The sequence below is a fragment of the Vigna radiata genome, chromosome 8 (genome assembly GCF_000741045.1).
Source record: "Vigna radiata var. radiata cultivar VC1973A chromosome 8, Vradiata_ver6, whole genome shotgun sequence".
In the NCBI taxonomy this organism is placed as follows: Eukaryota; Viridiplantae; Streptophyta; class Magnoliopsida; order Fabales; family Fabaceae; genus Vigna; species Vigna radiata.
Genome location: NC_028358.1, coordinates 34,160,473 through 34,181,301, shown reverse-complemented (window position 1 = coordinate 34,181,301; position 20,829 = coordinate 34,160,473). Strand labels below are relative to the sequence as shown.

Sequence of the window (20,829 nt, the reverse complement as noted above, 5' to 3'; positions counted from 1 at the left end):
TAAATACAGTTTTAGTGATAAAATATTCATAATAAATTTTCTGTTTAAATTTTTTTATTATAAACATTGAATAATTTTATAATGATAAAAACAACATGAATGAATCTACGTAAAACTATTAAATATTAATTTAATTTAGTTCAAATTTTACGTTAAATTAAAAACAAACCAAAAGGAAACAGACTTGATTTCTATTCAAATAGCCATTAAAAAAAATCAAATGACAAACTATATTAGGATATGATCATTATAAATAATAACACACATAATTCTACACAAAACCATTGGTTAAATTAAAATAACAGTTAATTAATCTACACTTTCAAAGATACTTCTTATTATGTATAGAGATTAATCAAGAAATTGATATGATTATATTAATAACCATTGTTTACTTCTGTACATTCATTAATAACAATATAATAAGCATAGTCTAAGGCATTAATAACAAAACCTTAAATTTTATTCTTAAACATAAATATACCCCCACACTTTTATTATGTTCTTTTTTCTCCAATTAACATCCCACTTAATTTCTATGTATAATTTTAACTATTATTTATTTTTAATTTTTCCCTTTTACATTGATGTACCATTCGTATCCCAAAAACCCTCGACATAATTCTTTCTATGCGAAGTTTTGAATTTCCAAATCACAACTTTTATTATTTTTAATTTTCAATTTTTTTTTCTTTCCTATGACACACACAATGTATATATATGCTTTCGGAAATAAATCTTCTACATTTTAATGTTATCTTTCTTATTTCCTAATTTCGTAATTGGAAACTGCCATGCGAGCAGTGTGAACAAATAAATAGAACTTAAAATGTATATCAATAATTTGGAAAATATAAATTTAACCATGCAACACATTTTAATCGAAAGGAAAAAAAGATAATAAAGACAAGAAGTTCAAATTCTTTCATACACAATACCAAAAAAAGAAGAGAAGTTAACAAAATAAATAAGAACATAGAAAGTTATTTAAATTATTTAAAAAAAAGACATGTCTTTTATAATTTATTTTCAATACATGGTCAATTTTAAAGCAAGTTTTTGTTGGGATAACCCTTCTAAAAACAAGAATTCGCCATTTTTGTTTAACTTTTAAGAAAAAGAAAAAAAAAAAATACTTGGTCTAATATGCATGAGCATTGATGGCGGTAAGCTCGCTTAACGGCTAAGATTTAATTCTCTCTCCTCTAAATTTTGCTAACTGACTCAGTTTTCTCGCGAATGCCGAGAAGGAATATATCTTTTTTTTTCTTTTTCCTTTTCCAAAACTGTAAGAATAATTTAATGTGTTGGGTGTATAAATACAAAAATACTGATCCAGATTAATCCAACGACGACCATCAAATCTCACCATCCAAACAGAAAACACACTACCAAACCCTAATCTGAAACGATCATTTCCTCTCTCTCTTTCTCTCTCTATCAACTGCCAAACTCCGGCGTCGTATTTCTCTTCTTCCTACCCGATCCACAACCTTCCGACCTTCTCCTTCAAGATCTCTCCCCACGCGCCTGCTAAGCTGGACCACGCGCCTGTTTCCGCCTCCATGATGGTTGTGAGCGGAGGGAAGGGCCTCAAACGCGCCGCGAAGAAGAGAGTCACCGCCGATTTCTACGACTTCCTTACGTTCCCTTCGCCGTCCCTCGCCGAGACGGAGAACTTCGCCGGCGGTCCATTTCGTTCCAACGTTCGCTCCTTTCTGACGAAGCACGCGCTGCTTCCGCCGCCGTACGCGCTCTTCCCCCACTTGCTGACGTGGCAGATACTCTTCCGCGTTGGCGAGCTTACCGAAGGCCCCGACTCACCTGTTGTGTGCCTTGACGTTGTGGAAGAAGACGTCGCCAGATCCAGATCTGTTTACTGCGATCAGTGCCGTGTTTTCGGTGAGTTGACTCGCCAGTAGTTCAGCCGGTTCTCTCTTGCATGAATCATTTCTTCGCTTTTTTCCAGGTTTCTCTTCGGTTCCCGGTTCCCGATCTTCAACTTGTGAAAACATTAAAATGAAACGATTCACCGAAATTATCGTGTTCATTTCGCGATATGACGTTTATTATTATCATGATAATGATTAATTTATTATTTATTGTTATTATTACTACTACTTCAATATGCCTACATAATCATAAATTCGACGAAGTTTATAAGTATGATTAAGTGACTATACAGAAGAATAATATCCAGTTATTATTATAAGGAAAATGATTGATAAATAACTGGTCTATCGTATCGTCGATTGGTGACGATAAAATCCAGAGAGATATTGGAGTAAAAGAAGAACAAAAGGGTTAGTTGGTAGGTGGGGCCCATAAGAACTAGGACATGTGGAAGGGTTCTGAGAGGCCACGCGTCGGTCTTATTTTGTGGGGACACTCCTTGAGTCCTTGCTGTCTTTGTTGCGTGACAGCTCATACTATTTAATATTATATATTTAATATATTTAATCATTGTTGTCGTGGTCCAACTTTGCTTAGTTATTACTGACGTGCTTCTTAAGTCGTCCGACACGTAGTAGTCTGGATATGCTGGTTTTTTCCATAAATCATAATTTTCATTGATTATAATCGTGATCTTTCCCAGTTTAGTGTTTTTTATTGATATTATTCATTAATACTGATTATTATTGTTTATGAGGAAATTCGCGTGGATTTGTCAATTTTTTTTCTCTCTCTGTAAATATTACTATTATTTATTATTTCTTTGAGTTGAAACTTATGGATTTATTATTTAGGTTGGAGCGGTCATCCAGTGTGCGGGAAGCGATACCATTTTATAATCAAAGCCGATGGAAGCTCTATTGGTGGGTACCATAAGCCGTGTATGTGCTGTGGAGACATCCTACATTTGTCAGAATCCAAGTAAGTAACCTATGACCACCTAAGCAGTGTTTTTTGTTTTTCTTTTTATATTAGTTTATTTTTGCTTTTCAATTGCTGTCTAGGGTAATCTATACCCCCCAATAAATTTGGATATGTTTATTCTGTTCTTATTTCTGTCAATTTTGTGTTAGCCATTTACTTCTAATTTGCGTACTGTTTCTTTGATTGTAGATACAAATTTGGGAAACAAAGTCTCGAAAATTAGCTGTTCTCTAAATGAAAACATTGTTGCTACCGAGTTATTTTTCTATATTAATGTGGTTGATTGCTGAAATGGAATGCCTGTTTGGCAAAGCTTGAAATTTATTGGGGCTTTGTGTCATTGAGCGTCCTTCTGTTAATTTCAATTTTCAACAAGTGAAGTAGATCTGTTAGTATAAAATTTCACCTTTGCAGAAGGAGAGGGTAGTTTCCTTTCGTTTGAAGCGCAGAGCATGTTTGGATTGCCTTAGAATGAAATTTCGTAGTATGCTGAAGGAGAGAGTAGTTTATTTTCGTTTGAGGCTCAGAGCATGTTTGGATTGCCTTGATATTATTTGAAAGAGCTTATCACCAAAGTCATGTTAGCTGTTAAGTGAACCTTATTTTGGATGAGTGCAACGGTGCTGTCCTTGATTTTATATTTTGGGTAATGTTTTCTATCTTCAGATGCAAGTCTTGCAATCACGTGACCACCACTGATGATGTTGAAGACTGGGTGTACCACCAATTAGAGAACACGACTCATCTTTTACACGGCGTAGTCCACGGCAATGGATATGGGCACCTTCTACGGGTTAATGGCAGAGAAGGGGGATCTAGATTTCTTTCTGGTTGTCATATTATGGATTTCTGGGATCGCCTATGCAACACTCTTGGAGTCAGGTTAGGTTTTTTTTATCGTAGTTACTAATATCAATCTCTTTTTTGAACTTATACTTCAATTGTCTTGTAGCTAATTCTTTAATAACTCTTGGAGTTACTAATATCAATCTCTTTTTTGAACTTATACTTCAATTGTATACTTGTGTCCATTATGACACTCTGATAACCTAATTAGCATTTGTTAGAGCTATTTTTTTTATATAATTTCTATTTAATACTCTTGTCGCTCGTGACAGTCTTATCACCTAGTTAGGAGTTAGACGGGGAAGAATGATATAGAAGCATTTCTTAAAAAATAAACTGTTCAGATTAAAATTCGTGTCACATAAGGATGTACCCTGTTTTAGAGATGAGAGATATCTACAGTACTCAGCTCTTTTTGGTTATCTTGAAATAACTTAACCCTTTTCCAGTGGGAGTAGTTTTGGTTATTTGTGGTTTGTGAATATTGGCTTGAACTCTTATGTTTCTTCACTTTTGTCATGAGCAGAAAAGTTAGCGTGATGGATGTTTCAAAGAAATATGGCCTAGAGTATCGCTTGCTCCATGCCATTATGAAGGGACACCCATGGTATGGTGACTGGGGTTACAGATTTGGCTCCGGTAGCTATTGTCTCACGCATGAGGCATACAAGTCTGCTGTTGAAAACCTATCCAACCTACCCTTGTCCAACTTTTCACAGGGACAGATGCCGGTACCTCATTCCCGTGTGCAGGACATGATAAAATATTTCCAGTCTTTGTCAGAGCATGAGCTTGTAAATATAAGAGACCTCTTTTGTTTCATAATGGGTTTGATTGGTGATGCTCGCAAGAGTGTATCAAATGTTGATGACACAGCCTGCAAGAAGCGTCGTTTTAATGCTTCTGGACTGTCAATTTCTTGGGAGAAGGCTGACATTGAACGTGTGGAGCAAGCTATGATCAGAGTGCTGCGTGCAGTGTCCGAGTCTAAGTGGGTAAACTGGCGTGCTCTTAGGGGTGCGGCCTGCAAGGTGGGCTCTCCAGAACTGCTTGATTATTGCCTGGGAGAACTGGGGGGGAAAATGGTCTATGGTGGAATGGTTGTTAATAGCCGATGCAATCCTCAAACTGGAGTTTATGAGTTCAGGTTAGATTCAATCCGATTCATATGGAATGTTTAACTTCATAGAGGAAGGTCATACATACTGACTCGTACACAAATCATGGTATAGATGCAACGATGCTTCAGTTTTAGGATTTTGTGAACACGGGCTACTTCATTGCATGAGGCTGAATTTGATACTTGTTATTGGCAATATCATCATGCATGATGTTTGACCAAAAAAATAATTTTTAAGTATGTTTGATCGTTCCCTTGCTTTTCTCTTTGGGTTTTTCCACATGGATTATTGCTGAAGTGTTTGCGTATGAAGTCCATTAACATCAAGGTTGGGCCTTCAAATATTGATGTTCTTTTCAAAGAATTTATGCTATATATTTCTATTGTTTGAAAGATTCTCTTTTGGTTTTATGTGATGTGATTATGTGAATCGGTTCTAATATTGTGGCATTTTATTTGCTTTAGACTTGAGCCTGCCACTGGTGCTTGCTATGGAGTTTTAGCGAACAATAACTCTTCAGGCTCGAAGTATCCATCCGAAGAAAACCTCCTACAGTGCTTAAGATATTTATACGACTCTTTGCTTCATCCACAGATGATGGTAAACTATGTTGAAGCAGGGACGAGGACTCTAGCGATGAGCTCAGTTCAGAAGCTTTTTGACTGCAAGCAGTTTGTGAAAGATTATAGTCCCGAGTTGTTACCATTGTCAGATTTGCACAAATTACGCATCTCATGTCAGGTTGAAATCGTAGATGAATCTGAAGATCCAGAAGCCATAGCTCCAACGGAATTAATTGTGCTGCCCATGAACGCCACAGTGGCCGAGCTTAAAAGTCAAGCAGCGATTGCTTTTCAAGATGTATATCTAATGTTTAGAAGATTTCAAGTTGATGAGCTAGTAGGCTATAGCGGTGTTGAAGATTCCACCCAGGTCAAGCTCTTGTTAGGATCGAAAGATGTAGTTTGTGTTCGAGGAAGATGCATTGGGAAAAATGGGTTAAGTAAGTTCCGGATGGAACGAGGACTTGAGAGGTGGACTGTAGATTGCAGCTGTGGGGCCAAGGATGACGATGGGGAGAGAATGTTGGCGTGCGATATATGTGGAGTGTGGCGGCACACTAGGTGTTCTGACATCCATGATACTGATCCTGTTCCAGCACGTTTTGTTTGCCTCAAGTGCCAAAACAATGAATCAAAACTCAAATCTGGTGGCCACTGCAAAGATGAGACTGTCACTAACGTTACCACTCCCACTAGTTGTTTCGGAAAAACCTTCCCAGTGCCATCTGATGTCAGTTAGTTACGTTGCTAATCAGATTTGTACGGAAAGCTCCTCCTTTTTATGTTTCTTTTTTCTTTTTGCCTAGGCCTGAATGAACCTGTACATAACACACAGATAGGCCTTAGAGATAGGTTCAGGGACAGGGCATGTCTTGTTCATATTTCAGGTTCTACCTTAGCTTGTTTATTTTGTGTACATAGTAGTCACTGACCCAAATCCAAATATTCAACTTTCTTTTCTTCCCTTCTAAGTCAGCTTCATGGTTTTTCTTTATAATGCTGTAACTGGATAAATGGGCTTTTACAAGTATCTATGTTTTCTAACTTTTTTTTTAACTTATCTGTTATCAAGGATTTTACTAAATATAATTGAAGGCAATTGCTTCCAACAAACAGTTCACGAAATATTTTTCCAGAAAGCAATTAGGGAATGTAGGAAGCGACAGCCTAAATTAAACAGTTCCCGACATGATTTCAATTACATGTTGGAGATGGTAATGTGCACATAAGAATATTAAATGGTTTGTAAAGCAGGCACCACTACCATAACAAACGTGTCTAAAGCACTCTCAAAATCACATTTTCTAATTTCTTCTCTCTTAAATCTAAATGGCAACCAGCTGCATCAACTTTACTAAGCTTTAGTTTTTGACTTACGTTAAATATTAAGTTATCATATTATGGACAGCTAATCGGATCATATAATACATGAGGTTTAACAACATAAAGCATAAAGTTTGGAATTCATCTCCGCAAGTTCAACGTACATGGCCATATGTAAATATGCATTGCTTCAATTTATTAAATTAATAGCCTTTTATGTTTTAGGTTAAAGATTTAGGCAATAATATAATTGTTTAATTTTTTTTTATAAATAGTCATTTTTCTAACTTTAAGGAATAAATACGTGAAAATAGTACAAACAACTATTACAGGAGTGTTGAAGGAAAACATATTTTTCTTTTCCTTTGTTTTCCCTCTATTTCTCCAACACTAAAGCATGTAAAAGAAAAGGTAGTTATTATGGTTTATCTTGTTGAGAAAATAATGTGCTTTTTTTATTAAGTAAACTCTATAATAATTTTTTTACGAGACTTCTCTTATGTCCATGTATAGAAATATTTTTTTTTCTTAGCAAATCTCGAGAGGAAAAATAATTGGTTGAATTTGGTAAATATAAAATAAATTGAACTATGAAGAGAGAATGAAAAATTATGTAACAAAAAGAAAGTTTTTTTTTTTAAAGAAAATGAGTCTATAAGAGAAAAAAGAGAAATAAATTTTTGCATTTTATATACTAAATTAAAGTTTACATGATTGAACACTTGAAATTGATACTTAAATCAATATTTTAGTATAAAACATAAACAATAAATACAAATACTAAATAAAAGAAAAAATTATCAATGTGTGTGAATAAATAATATAATTTGATAAAATTGAGATTTATAGTTTTTGAAATGTAATACATCGTTTTGAATGAAATTATACAAACAAATATTATGTATATGATAAAAGTAATGATGAGATGAAAATATTTTAGAAGTCTTATTAAACTTGGTAAATTTCAAAGCAGAAAAAAGGGCTCTCTATGTAGCAATAATGTATTAACAAATAAGCTGAACAAATTTAAACAATAAAAAAACTAATTATATCTAATTATGTTTTATTATAATATATATCAAATGAATCGAACAATAAAGAGAATGAAAATTTGTGTGACAAAAAAAAACTCTTCAAATGAAATAAATTATTAAAGAGGTGAAAATACGATTTTAGATTATATAATAAGTTAATAAATTTTTGTAATTTAAAACGAAAATAAATATAGGGGTGACTTGAGTAATATGTATCCTTATTCTCATACTTGATTTACGAAATCTAAATAATACATATATTTGTATTTATACCTTATGAATAAAAAAAAATTATCAAAAATTGAAAGAGATTGAGGTAATATGTAGTTAAAGGTATTCATTGGGTCGAGTTACGATGATTAAATTCAACCAATCTAACTCAATTAAATTGGATTAAGTTTTATTTATGATTGGCTCAAACTCAAATTACATTATTATTGTATATGTTGCGCGATGAGTTTAATAGAGGTAATCTTGAACCTAACTCATATTCACTCTTGTACTTGTGCTACAAACAAATTAAGTTATGTTATGTTTTTTTTAATGTTTTGAATTAGTTTGGACAAATTTATCTTGAATTAATTTATTATCGTATTTGAAGCGTTGATATAATTTTTGTAAAAAATGTGTTATTTTTTAATTACATTAATACTTGACTATTACAATTTAAGAAGAAAAAAAAACCATGATCCAATTAATCCAACTGACTCCAATCAAATATGTTTAAGAGTGAGTTGTGTTAATTGAATTTAGCATTAAAAAAGATAAAAAAAAAAAAAAGTCAAATCAACCCAATCTAATATTTTTTTTAGTGGGTTGAATAATAAATTTACCCAAACTACCTAACCCAACAATACCATAAGAATAGTTATTTATTCCTCGTCCCTAAACAAGAAAACTTTTCTAGTATAAATAAATAAAGGGAATGGGCTTTCTATTTTATTACTATAAATTTATTATGAAATTGACATTCCCGTGTTAATAGTTTTTTAGTAAGTATTCTTGTAACCACCGGAAAATTAATCAAGCTATCTAACTAATTTATGATTGAAGTGGTACCAAAACTTTAATAGTCATACGATGTCTTGGTGCACACACCACTATCTTCAACTTCTATTTTGTGTTAGATTATCTTTTTCCAGTTTTGGCCAACACTTCTTTTCAATCATTTTCATTATACAAGTATAATATAGGTTAAATACCTTTTTTTTTTGTCTCAGTTTTGGTTACGAATATTCAAACTGGTCTTCATTGTAGAAAGGACTAAATTGAATATTCTTTAGGACTACATTGAACAGAAAAAAGACTAAATTGAACATAATTACGTTTTTTAGGACTATATTGAACAAAAAAATAAAATAGGGACCATTTCGAATATTCGTAACCAAAACTGGGACCAAAAAAGGTATTTTACCTATAATATAATATAGGATATTTATAAAACATTTTTTTTACAACATTTAAACATCACGTGTCATTCTGTGATTGGTCCAAAATTACTTTACAATCAATAATAATAATCATAAATATTATCATGAACCAATCACAGAATAAATATTTAAATATTGTCAAAAAAAATATTGGTCTAAATATCATTATCCTATTATATATATATATATATATATATATATATATATATATATATATATATATATATATATATATATNATATATATATATATATATATATATATATATATATATATATATATATAATATATGTGTGTGTATGCGCACACACACTACACTGCACTACTGCCGTACCCCCATTATGCAGTTGCCAACTATTCCCCCACTATATAAGGTTCTTAATTTTTGGGTCTTTTATTTTGCAGATCAACCTCACTCATCTCCCTGCAAACACAGTATATAAGAGTGTGTTTGTTTTGTGAAGATGTTGTACAAATCATGTGTGAGGCCTTCAAAGGTCATCATGGCAAACTTTCTTACATTACTGCTGTTGTTGCTAATTCAAGTCTTTGCATATGGCTTCAGATACGGAGCAGATGGCTTGAACATGAACTACTACTTGATGACTTGCCCTTTCGTTGAACCTGTTGTTAAGAACACTGTCAACACAGCTTTGCTGGAAGACCCCACTCTCGCAGCTGCTCTTATCAGAATGCACTTTCATGACTGCTTCATTCAGGTTTTCTTTCTCTCTCTCTCACGCTAACTTCACTCACAAATGGATGAAATATTATTCCATCTTTCTCAGGATACACTGAAAATATAATCAATCTATTTACACTGTAATTTTGTTACTTAGAAACGTGAAAGTGGGTACCCAACTATTTCTTGTCGCTAAAATGGAAGATGTGGAGTGGAGCATGTGTCTGAACAAAGGACAAACTTGCTTTAACAGTTGCATCCACTAAAACATCAAAATTTGTTTGTTTTCATATAGGGATGCGATGGCTCGGTTTTGATTGACTCCACTAAGGATAATACAGCAGAAAAGGATTCTCCAGGAAACTTGAGCCTGCGAGGCTTCGAAGTCATAGATGCTATCAAAGAAGAGCTTGAAATTCAATGCCCTGGTGTGGTTTCATGTGCTGATATTCTCGCCATGGCTGCTAGAGATGCAGTTTTCTTTGTATGATATTCAAGTCAAATAAATAATACGTTACTCATTATTTCCTTTTCTTTTCCTATGTGGTCTGATCAAATAGTCATATTTATAGGTTATGATTATGATTATGAAATTATTACAGGCAGGAGGACCGGTATATGACATACCTAAAGGAAGAAAGGATGGAAGAAGATCCAAAATTGAGGATACTATCAATTTGCCATTCCCTACTTTCAATGCCTCTGAGCTCATTAGGTCGTTTGGCCAACGTGGTTTTTCTGCACAAGAGATGGTGGCTCTCTCTGGTAGGCACATTATCTTCTCAATCATGTTCAATCATTTTAAACATATATATATATATATATTTCAAACATGCATGAAAATTACAGAAACTCATGTGACAAGCACTTCATTTCAGGGGCTCATACACTGGGAGTGGCAAGTTGTGGTTCTTTCAAGAACAGGTTGAGCCAAGTGGATCCAACTTTGGACACAGAATTTGCCAAGACACTAGCGAGAACATGCAGTTCTGGTGACAACGCAAAGCAACCATTCGATGCGACGAATAACGATTTTGACAACGTTTACTTCAACGCTTTGTTGAGGAGAAACGGGGTTCTTACATCAGACCAAACACTGTACACTAGCCCAAAAACCAGGAACTTTGTGAATGCTTATGCATTCAACCAAGCCATGTTCTTTTTTGATTTCCAACAAGCAATGGTGAAGATGGGTCTGCTTGATGTCAAAGACAATTACAATGGTGAAGTACGACAAAATTGTCGCAAAATAAACTGAATGATGAATTCTGGGTTTGTGATTGTTTTAGGTATTAGACAAACCTCAATCCTTGCCACTAGTTATAAAACTACATGATATGCATATATATTATATAGTATATGCTTAATTAGGTTGTTCTATTTGGTATCCCTTGGATGTAATGTATTCATATTTATGCCTGTAATCCTATGCTGGATATGTAGTACTTTTTATGAGTGGTTGCAATTAGTAATTGTGGGACTGCAAGATGCAATTGCCTTGGGGCCTTGTTCCTGAGTATGCATATTATGTATACTTTAACCATAAGTCACTAGTCATTTCTAAAGAATAATTAACATTCTCTGATTTTTATCCTCATGTTGGACTGCAAAATTCTCAAAATATAACAGGTTGAATTGAAATAAATCCATGAAAATAATACAACTTTTTAACCCATGCATGCCACGGAGAAAAGGGGGAATAAAGTTTAATCACATAAATGGTAGAATAACAAGATTAAGTGAAAAATCATCACTCTAAAGTTATATCAAAGATAGTTACATGTAAGAAATCAAGTCAAAATAAATATTTATAAATAAGAATACTTTTAATGAAAATAAAATTACTTTTCACTTATATTTTTTGTTTTCCGTTTTGTAAATTTTGTCTCCAAATATTTTATCCATATTTTGCTTCAATTTCATTATAATTTACTAATTTTGTCTAAACATTAATAGATGGTCTGTGTTATTAATTTGCGTGAAAACATATTTATAGTAATTTTTTTTGTTAAGTTTTGAGATATTAATTAAATAGTAACTCCTCAACATATTCTCATTTGAAAAGCTCAAATTTATGAAAACAAGATGGATAGAATACTAAGGTTAAAAATTCATGATGTATTAAAGATAGCTATATGTAAGAAATTAAGTTAAAATAAAAATTTATAAATGTTTTGGGTGTGGGATCGAGAATCACATTAACACTCCTTTAAAGTCACTTTAGGTCTCTATTACAAAGTTATTCAAGTTTCCGTTACAAAGATATCCTTAGCTTTTTGTCTTTAAACTGTGAAAGACACTTCGATATTCAATTATGTGTCAAATCGGTTATCAGAATAAAATATTAAATTTATAATAAATACAATCACCTACCTTTTTAGTGTATTTATATGTTTTAAAATGGGCTTTTATGGTTAGTTTTATCACAACCCAAAAAGGTCCAAAAGTTACTAAATGTATTTTACTTATAAACATATATATGTTTCTTATGAAACATGTATAGACTTAAATTTATGAGAGTGATATGAGAAGAGAAGTCCCACATAGATGAAAACTTATCTTAAAATTTACCTTTCATGTTATAAAAGAAGCAAAATGTTTCCTTAAAGGAATCATTCTTAAGTTTCTTCATTTCTTCTCAATGTTGGGAGAAAAAACTAACAATATTTTCTTATAAAGTGAATAAAATGTGAAACTTCTTCTTTCATATTCTTTCACTTGAAAATTTTAATTGTTTTTTAAAATTTTCAGTTGATAGAATGTGACAAAAAGAATTTTCTCATAAGTAAGTATAAATATTTTATTAGAATAAATTTAAAAAAAAAATAATATTTTTACACGATGAAGGAAACATCAATTGATGTCTACTATCATCATATAATTTAATTTGTTTCTGCACATGCCTTCACTTCCATTTCACTTGTTGGGCTGAGAGTACAAGGATAGGTCAGTTTGTAATGGTCACATAGTTACAAGATTAAATATAAACTTTTTCCATCCAATATTATGTTATAATATATATAGTTTATTTCTTATATGGTTAATATTGAATGAATATGATTAGTAATATGTGATTAATATTAGTTACTTGTAAGATAAAGTTAATTATATATAAACATTTAAATAACTTTATAGGATTTTTAATTATTTGTAAAATAAATTATTAACGTTTCAATAATATCGTGACACTATTCACTACATCAATAATTATATATAGTTTCATTTCCCATCAGCTATTTATGAGCCAAACAAATCATATTTATCCATTCAGTTAACTAGGTGTGATGATTAATTATCCTGTGATACTATTATCAATTATAGATCAAATTTATAATAAAGTTAAAGGAAATTATGCATACACACCTACACACCTGTATTTATCTATTACTTATATAACAAAGTTAACCATATAAATTGTTATAGATAACTGTTTATCTGATTAACTGATAGGTATGGAAAATGACAGTAGTCTGAATCTGTAGTCTTAGTCTTAATGCAACTATACGTAGCAGACAAGAGGTAGATAAATGGAAATGCCTTAATCAAATCCAAATTTTCAGTATTATTTTCTGATTTATTTTGTGTTATATACATATTTTCTTGACAAAATATCGTTTCTGTATTGTGTCACCATTGTTGCATATATTACATCTTTTGAAGATCCTCTTAAAGCTAATCTGCATGGCATCAAATGATTCTTTCTCTCAACTGATATCAATGAAGAAACGTAAGATTTTAAACAACTAAATCTGTAGATTTTGTTTGAAACACTCTAAACCATCTTGCTCTCAAAACTAAACAAAGAGAGATCAACGACACGTGATTCTAAAATTAATATTGGAATGTTGCATTTCCTCTTCGAAAACACTGCACAAAAGGGGAGAAAATTAGGAAGGATCTATAGTAAAACACTGGGGGGAAATCTTCAAACAAATGACAATAATGAGACAAAACAAAGATGTTGCATCATGCTAAGCTAGCTAGTGAAGGGATTTCTCTTGGCAAAAGTGTTTTTGTTATTGTGAATCCACACTTTGAGGACTCTTCTTTTGATTCCAATCTCCTGGCAAAAGTTTTGCACCACAGATTCATCTAGCTTCTGTATCCTCCACCCTGCTCTTTCTGCAAAAAGAAACATCTTCTCTTTTTGCTCTTGTGTGAACTTGGTTCTAAACCTTTTCTTCACCTTTTCAGTTGCATTATTTCCCACCTCCTTTCTAATCCCGTTTTCACAGTCCTTCTCATCAGACACATCAGAAGGACTAATTGAACCACTTTTGTGGGGAGATAACTGAGCCAAAATAGGCCCTATCTGAGTAGTGTTAGGAAGAATCATCAGAGGAGTGATATAGGAATCAGAAGACTCTATCTCTTTTCTGTGGAAGTTTCTGTGGCAGTTGCAAGCCGAGCATATGAGAGCCTCAAGCGTGCCTTCTTCTCCATCAGCAATGAACTCGCCACAACCATCAGTTGCATTGCCACCAATTGAAGCTGCATGGTTCTTCAGACATTCCGTGTATCTTATTATTATTATTTTTTTGTCTGCCCTTTGATCAGCATATAAATTGCTTGACTCCATTTGTTGAAGCTTCTACAACTGGTGTTGATTAAAGAACCAAAAAGGGCAACTTTATCTGATGAGAAAGACTTATGAGAGCTGTAACAGGTTGCTGCAAGTACTTATAAGGAAGTTGGAGTTGATGGAAAAAGGTACACGAGGTCTTGATTGTGAATTTTGCAAGTGAAGCAACAAATATATAACTTTGAGGGTGTTTAGGGTATTTGATATACTATTTTATTGGTCACTTTATAGCTAGAAAATTAAAGTAGCTAGCTCAGAATTTTATGGTCCAGAATTGTCTCTATGTATGTGTTGAGCGTGTGAGATAGAGAGAGACCTCAGAACCAAATTACAATGAAATAAAGAAAGCATAAATGTGTTTAGACTAGAGAGTATGTAGAGACATTGAAAAGTTGAGTGCATGCCATTGCTTTGCTTTGCATACACTGTTAGACATCAAGCTTACGCTATTAGAATGTTGTCCTTTAAAAAGATTAAATTATTGAAAGGATTGCCAAACAAAGATAAGAAAAAAGAAAAGTTAAACAGGAAGCCGAAAGAGATTAATATTTGTGGAGAACTGTCCACTTAGAAGAAAAGACTGTCCATTGCTTTGCAAGCTGCAATAATTGCATTACTCAAAAGAGGGTTGAACTGTCCTAGATTTGGACTGTGGTTGGTTGTCCCCACTCACCATTTGCATACCTATGTTCTATGTAAGTTACCATAAAAAGGTAGATATCATTTTCAATTGCAAGAAATTAGGCAAGCTTAATAGAAAAGTCTTGATTTGTCAATATGCAAGTGGTTCTATGTTAGTCTTATGTATCTCATAAAGATTGGTCCTGTTTTGAAAAGAAACAGGACTTGAATGTGTTTCTTTTCAAAAACAGTCTTACTTCGATTCCATGTCATTTATACTTAACAGAAGCTAGATTATTGACATGGCAAATGAACATGAAACTTACATATTTTTATGGTGATGATGTCTCAGTATTCATTTATCATACCTTGTATATATATAATTAAATTTGAAGTTAATATTCTTCATTTCTTGGTACTAGTGATGGAGGAAAGAAATCGTGAGGTTAATTAATTCTCTCTAAAACTAAAAAAGTATAAAAGTACAGCATTCAAGTCTCTATATCTATGATTTGAGAAGTAAAACATCAGTAATAGTTGTAATAAGTTGAGAATATATTTACTGTCATTGTACAGCTTTTGTATAACAATTGAACAGCGACTGTGCCAAACAACAAGAAGCTGCAATGTCATCTACCATATTATTGCTACTCCAATGATTAGGCCCTAAGCACAAGTGACAATTATAGGCTGCTCATAATAAGTCCTCTCCACTCCATACAGCCGCTACATCCAACACCTCCAATAATCATAGCCTATGTTTGTGGTAAATTCATCAATAACTTGTTTGTGAGATTATTCTGAGTTAATTGTATACGAGCAGTTATATCACAGAATGTAAATTTTGACCTTCCAAAAAGTAAACTATGATGAAGAATAATGAAAATGAGAAATTGGAACAGAAGAAGGATTTTGAAAGTGTAAACTTTGCTTGCAACTCTACTAAAAATAAGTGTAGTAAAATGGGTTGGATTTCACAGGTTATCACTACTGAATTTATTTTTATCCAAAAAAACAAGTGACAAAAGAAACTAATTAAAAAGTATAATAATATATTGTGAAACTCATTAAAAATCATATAAGAATTCAGAACAAATTTTAATATTGGAGCTAAAAATACTATTAAATTACATATAACACTAGTGAACTTGTAAAAAGTGTATTAAAAACATAAAATGAGCTCTACCATCGAAGATGGTTCTAGATTTCATATAGCAATATTCACCTTGGATTGCTTGTTTACCTTCTTAGGTTTATGGTTATCAAACTTTCGAGTTAACTCGTAAACTCATACGAGTTTATGTTTCTAGACATGATTTCCAAGTTAACTCGAAAGTAAACTCGATAGAATTGACTGTGAAATCGGTAGGATAGTGTAGAATCTCGAGTTTGGAACGATTACGTGAGCTTGAAAGTTATATATTTAATAAAAGGCATCAAAATTAATAACAATAATCCAAATATTTAAGTTTTACAATATTTATTTTTATGAAGAATATAACTATAAATTTTATTTATTTAAAGTTATATAATTTTGTAAACTTATTTTAATTAAAATATTATTTATATAAATTTTTCATCTGAAATAAGCTCTTACAAGTTTACGAGTTGAGTTTACTCTACTCACGAATTTACGTAAATTCTCGAATTTGATAACCTTATTAAATAAAGACCATTTGTTTATGAGCTTTCTAGAAAAAAAAACTTTTGTTTTGTGCATTACTTAAATTTATAAGAGTCATTTGAATTTTATATAGTCTACAAGCTAAAGCAGCAACTGAAAATCATGAAAGAAATAAAAGTCTCGCAGAAAACCACAAAATTCCCAGAAGTCTGATACAGTCAGTCTAGATCTAGACTTAATACCAACTTACCAACTATGAATCACACAGAAGAATGATTACAAGAACCTAATTAATAAAGGCTATGCAACAAATGATGCAAAAATGTCCTCTGCTATCTAGAAATCTATACCATTCACTTAACCTATACTACAACTATAATAAATTATTACGTTATGCAAACTCTTCACATATTACGTCCTTTACTTATCTCAAAAACATGGATTTACTCGTTCATTAATACCAAATAACTGTGTAACATAAGAATGCAAGGAATATGAGAGATAATGGCATAAATTACGAAACACAAATGGTACACTGAATAATTAATGAAAAAGAAAAATGATAAATCATTTTTATTGCTGACAAAAATCCAATGTGACAAATGAGAGGCTTCTATGCTACTTTTGCATACGCCAATGACTGGGTGCACCAAAATATAAGTTATAGCATCTCATGAAAAACTAAAACAAAATGAATGCCAAAAAAATCAATCCGATTTCTCTGTTGTCCTTTTCATTTTCTTCCTAGGTGAACTATGCTTATTGATTTCAAATGGCTGCGAAGCATAATTTCTGAGCTTTTGAAGAATCTTCCTTTCATTGATGCGCAGCACCAAAGAATGATACAGTTTCCTCTCTCTATCTAAACTACACCTTTCCAATGCTTCAATATCATCTTCCACTGAATTCAAACCATAGAGACTCTCCCTCATGTCAGCTAGCGACAACAGGGCATCACAAACCCTTTTAGGCAGCAAGGACTTCTTGCTCATATTAAATGCTTCGTTAGGAAAGATATTACCATTCAGATGGGTAGTTCCACCATTTGATTCAGGACAATTCCCAGCAACTGATACCGATAGGTCTAACTTTTGGTAAGCATCATCTAGCAATAACATGATGTGTAATAAAATGAGGAGTTCAATTTGAGGTTCTCCGTCAAATGAGATCTCAAAATATTCGGAGTCTTGGCTGCCACATGCAGAATAGCCTAACCTTCTCCAAAGGGAAACTCTTGCTCTACTGTGGCGGTCAGAAAAAGCTGAAGAACACCATTGAAGTACCAGCTCCATGTCTATGTTTACAATATCATAGGAATTGTCTTGCTCGGTAAATCCATATCTATGGAGCAAAGCAGCATTACCCAATAGCCCATAAGTATTAAATACCTGATGTTTGGCAAAAGGAACTCGAGTATTAGAGTAACTTCAAGGTATAAGAGGTTGCATGGTACATTGAACGTTTCAATTCGAAGTGTAAAACATATTTCCAAAACTACAAACGATAGATAAGCATAGTACTATGAAGTCATTTCTCTGAATACAGGCTACAGATCACTAACTCATGGAAGAAAAATCATATAACTGAAAGGAAAATTCTCACCTCAGTTCCACTACTGACATTTTTTATCGTAATCATCTCTAACATAGAAGTATCATCTTCGCTAACTGAAGAACTCTCCAAATCACTATCAATGTTGTTCCCAACATTAGCATCAATTGATGCAGTCATATCTGTAGAGGAATTTTGAGCCAATGCTACTTCTTCCTTAACAATGCCCTCATCATTATTACTACCATCCACATCACTACCTGATTCATAATTAGAGGACATAGCAGTGAAATGCACATCCTCAGCACCTGTTTTATGATTGAATCTAGTGCAGAAGACAGTATACACATTATAAGAATGGGAAAATCTTCAGATCTAGATCTTATACAAAAACAGGAAATCACGGACTCTTCAAAATTACAGTTGTCATGTAGGTTTTGAACATTTCAGAGCTATATTTTTATATTGATTTACTTTTATTTTTAAACTTTTAAAGCAGTGCCAATGGGATTATCATAATAATTGGATGGGAACAACAACAATAACAAAAGTCTTGCGTGCATAAAATGATTCGTTTACAAATACAACAATTCCATATTTTGAATTAATTTTTTACTCTGTGCTAAAAGCATGTATTGTATTATAGTCGTGTCTGTTCCGCTATTTTCTTGCTTCACATCATATGTTGTATTTGTGTTTTCCAGCTCAAAAGACAATTTGTGCATATTACATATACAGGCAATCTCTTTGGAAAATTTGCTACAACCATTTACTTATATTAAAAAGTAAAGCATCACCAGATTCTCATGCACTACTGCAGTTCTTGAAATAGTATACAAATACAAGGCACAAATTTCTTGACAGAATAAATTTATCAGCATTTGCTGAACTTGGAAAGCCTTAAAGCTAGACCTAGAAAATATCGCTCTTAAAACCAGTTACAAATTCTAGTTACAGCGAAGTTAAAATGTAACAAATGGAAAATAAAGGTGTACACTAAGACTAGAAAAGAAAACCATGTTAATTGCCATAGGCTTTACTTACAGATCTGCCAAGGGAACCATGCCAAAACCATGGTAATCATCAATCTCAAAGGATCGAGAAGATATAAGACTTTTTGCAGCAAAGTATTGTTCTATGTCAAAGAATTTCGGGTTTAGCTTTAAAGGTGCCAAATCCAATAGGGGAAGAATATTCTCTTTCCAGTCCTCGTAAATCAGAGCCTTGTCTTCTTGCACAGTCTGCCTAAAATTGTAAGAGATCAGAAATTTTTCATGAATGGTAAAGCACATAGTGTTATATTCCAAGATTCAAATCACTGGTATGATGCCAAGGCAAAGGCTGAAAGGAACGGCCATAAATTGTCTTATAAGTTTTCACTGTTGCGCCAATCATAACTTCTCAGATATTCTGAGTTTATTTTCCTCATTAGTACAGATTTCACCAGGCGATCAGCATACAAACTAACTAATATCTATCATTTTCACATCTTTAACGTTAAACTCCCTTTCATTGGATATAATTGTGGCAAATTCTATAATACAGCCTTTAATCAACCCTGCCATGACATAGTTCAGAATATGAAGATTCCAATGCGATTCTGTAATGCATAAATCAAAAGAAAAGAACAAGCCAATCATAAGGAGCTCAATTAAATTAACTATACATGAAAGGCAATCTAATAACAAAACATCGACCAAGAAACAAAAGCATCCTATCTTCATCTTCACACATTCGAATTAACAATAAAAAATTACTAGCATGTATAGCATGGCTCCATATGGTCAATGTTAATTCATCCTTCTTGATTATTAAGCTCAACAATACTTGGTATACCTGGTGAAGCTCAGTACCACACAAAAGCTCGTTTACTTCATTGAGGGTCCAAACAATTGGCACGCATTCTTGGTGAGGCAAGAGTTGAAGGTATCCATACCAAGGTGAGTCCTCACCCAAGCTTCTCTCATACATGATGGCAAATGCTAGCCCCAAATGACCATCCAAACCAGCCTCTTCAATGATCTCACGTGCCCCACTAGTCTTGGTGGTGAGGCAAGCTTCTTTTGGCATTTTGGCCACAACATCACCTTCCTCCAATTGGCACAAAGCTCTCACCGATATTCCCTCGCCAGGTGTATCCACAAACTCCAATGCATCGCTCCACTGGAAACCCTTCGATTTCATCCACCGATTGAATGCCCTCAAACGCCTGTGTAGACAGATAGAAAAAGAATGAGTTTTCTGTGTTTAGTGGCAAATGGGTAAAGCATTGTTCAGTAACAATGACAGAAAGATTATGACTTTATTGGGTGAGAGCGTCAAAGCTTGGCTTTTTAGTATAACCTTCGGAGATGTTCGTTGGGTTTTCAATGAAAATGAGAGAGAAATAAGAAATTAGATGTACCTGGAAGCCATAGGTGGAGGAACAGAGATGTTCGTTGGGGGAAGACGTGGCAAGGGTTTTAGAGTTACAAGCTACCTCTACTAGTGGTAGTGCTGCCGTGCTTTCTGACTTTCTGGGTTTGGGCTTTTGGTATTTAATAACTCCATGCCTTTTGCTTCTTACACTTCTATT

General features: G+C 33.0%; 4 protein-coding genes across 6 annotated transcripts; 2 read left to right on the top strand and 2 right to left on the bottom strand.

Moving 5' to 3' along the window:
- The first annotated feature begins 1,137 nt into the window (after window positions 1-1,137).
- LOC106772225 (PHD finger protein At1g33420) lies at window positions 1,138-6,378 on the top strand. 2 transcript variants are annotated; one of them, XM_014658472.2, is made up of 5 exons: window positions 1,138-1,902; window positions 2,748-2,874; window positions 3,544-3,759; window positions 4,250-4,870; window positions 5,309-6,378. In XM_014658472.2, exons 1-5 carry the CDS (start codon window positions 1,566-1,568, stop codon window positions 6,144-6,146), a joined length of 2,139 nt encoding a protein of 712 aa, XP_014513958.1. In that variant the 5' UTR covers window positions 1,138-1,565; the 3' UTR covers window positions 6,147-6,378. The 2 variants fall into 2 exon arrangements, with proteins under 2 accessions (XP_014513958.1, XP_022640998.1); XM_022785277.1 differs by having other exon boundaries at window positions 1,763-1,969.
- A 3,229-nt stretch (window positions 6,379-9,607) lies between these two features.
- On the top strand, window positions 9,608-11,399 carry LOC106770893 (peroxidase 47). The gene is made up of 4 exons (XM_014656734.2): window positions 9,608-9,913; window positions 10,172-10,360; window positions 10,479-10,641; window positions 10,755-11,399. The coding sequence occupies exons 1-4, from the start codon at window positions 9,659-9,661 to the stop codon at window positions 11,132-11,134; spliced, it is 987 nt and encodes a 328-aa protein (XP_014512220.1). The 5' UTR covers window positions 9,608-9,658; the 3' UTR covers window positions 11,135-11,399.
- Window positions 11,400-13,612: 2,213 nt separating this feature from the next.
- Window positions 13,613-14,547, bottom strand: LOC106770572 (zinc-finger homeodomain protein 3-like). The gene has a single exon (XM_014656372.2). It carries the CDS (start codon window positions 14,453-14,455, stop codon window positions 13,853-13,855), a length of 603 nt encoding a protein of 200 aa, XP_014511858.1. The 5' UTR covers window positions 14,456-14,547; the 3' UTR covers window positions 13,613-13,852.
- Window positions 14,548-17,246: 2,699 nt separating this feature from the next.
- Window positions 17,247-20,829, bottom strand: LOC106769924 (ribosomal lysine N-methyltransferase 3). Of its 2 annotated transcripts, none has more exons than XM_014655729.2 (5): window positions 20,659-20,829; window positions 20,091-20,463; window positions 19,299-19,495; window positions 18,306-18,579; window positions 17,247-18,091 (listed from the first exon to the last, which is right to left on the bottom strand). In XM_014655729.2, the coding sequence occupies exons 1-5, from the start codon at window positions 20,667-20,669 to the stop codon at window positions 17,411-17,413; spliced, it is 1,536 nt and encodes a 511-aa protein (XP_014511215.1). In that variant the 5' UTR covers window positions 20,670-20,829; the 3' UTR covers window positions 17,247-17,410. The 2 variants fall into 2 exon arrangements, with proteins under 2 accessions (XP_014511215.1, XP_014511216.1); XM_014655730.2 differs by lacking the exon at window positions 20,659-20,829 and adding an exon at window positions 20,556-20,631.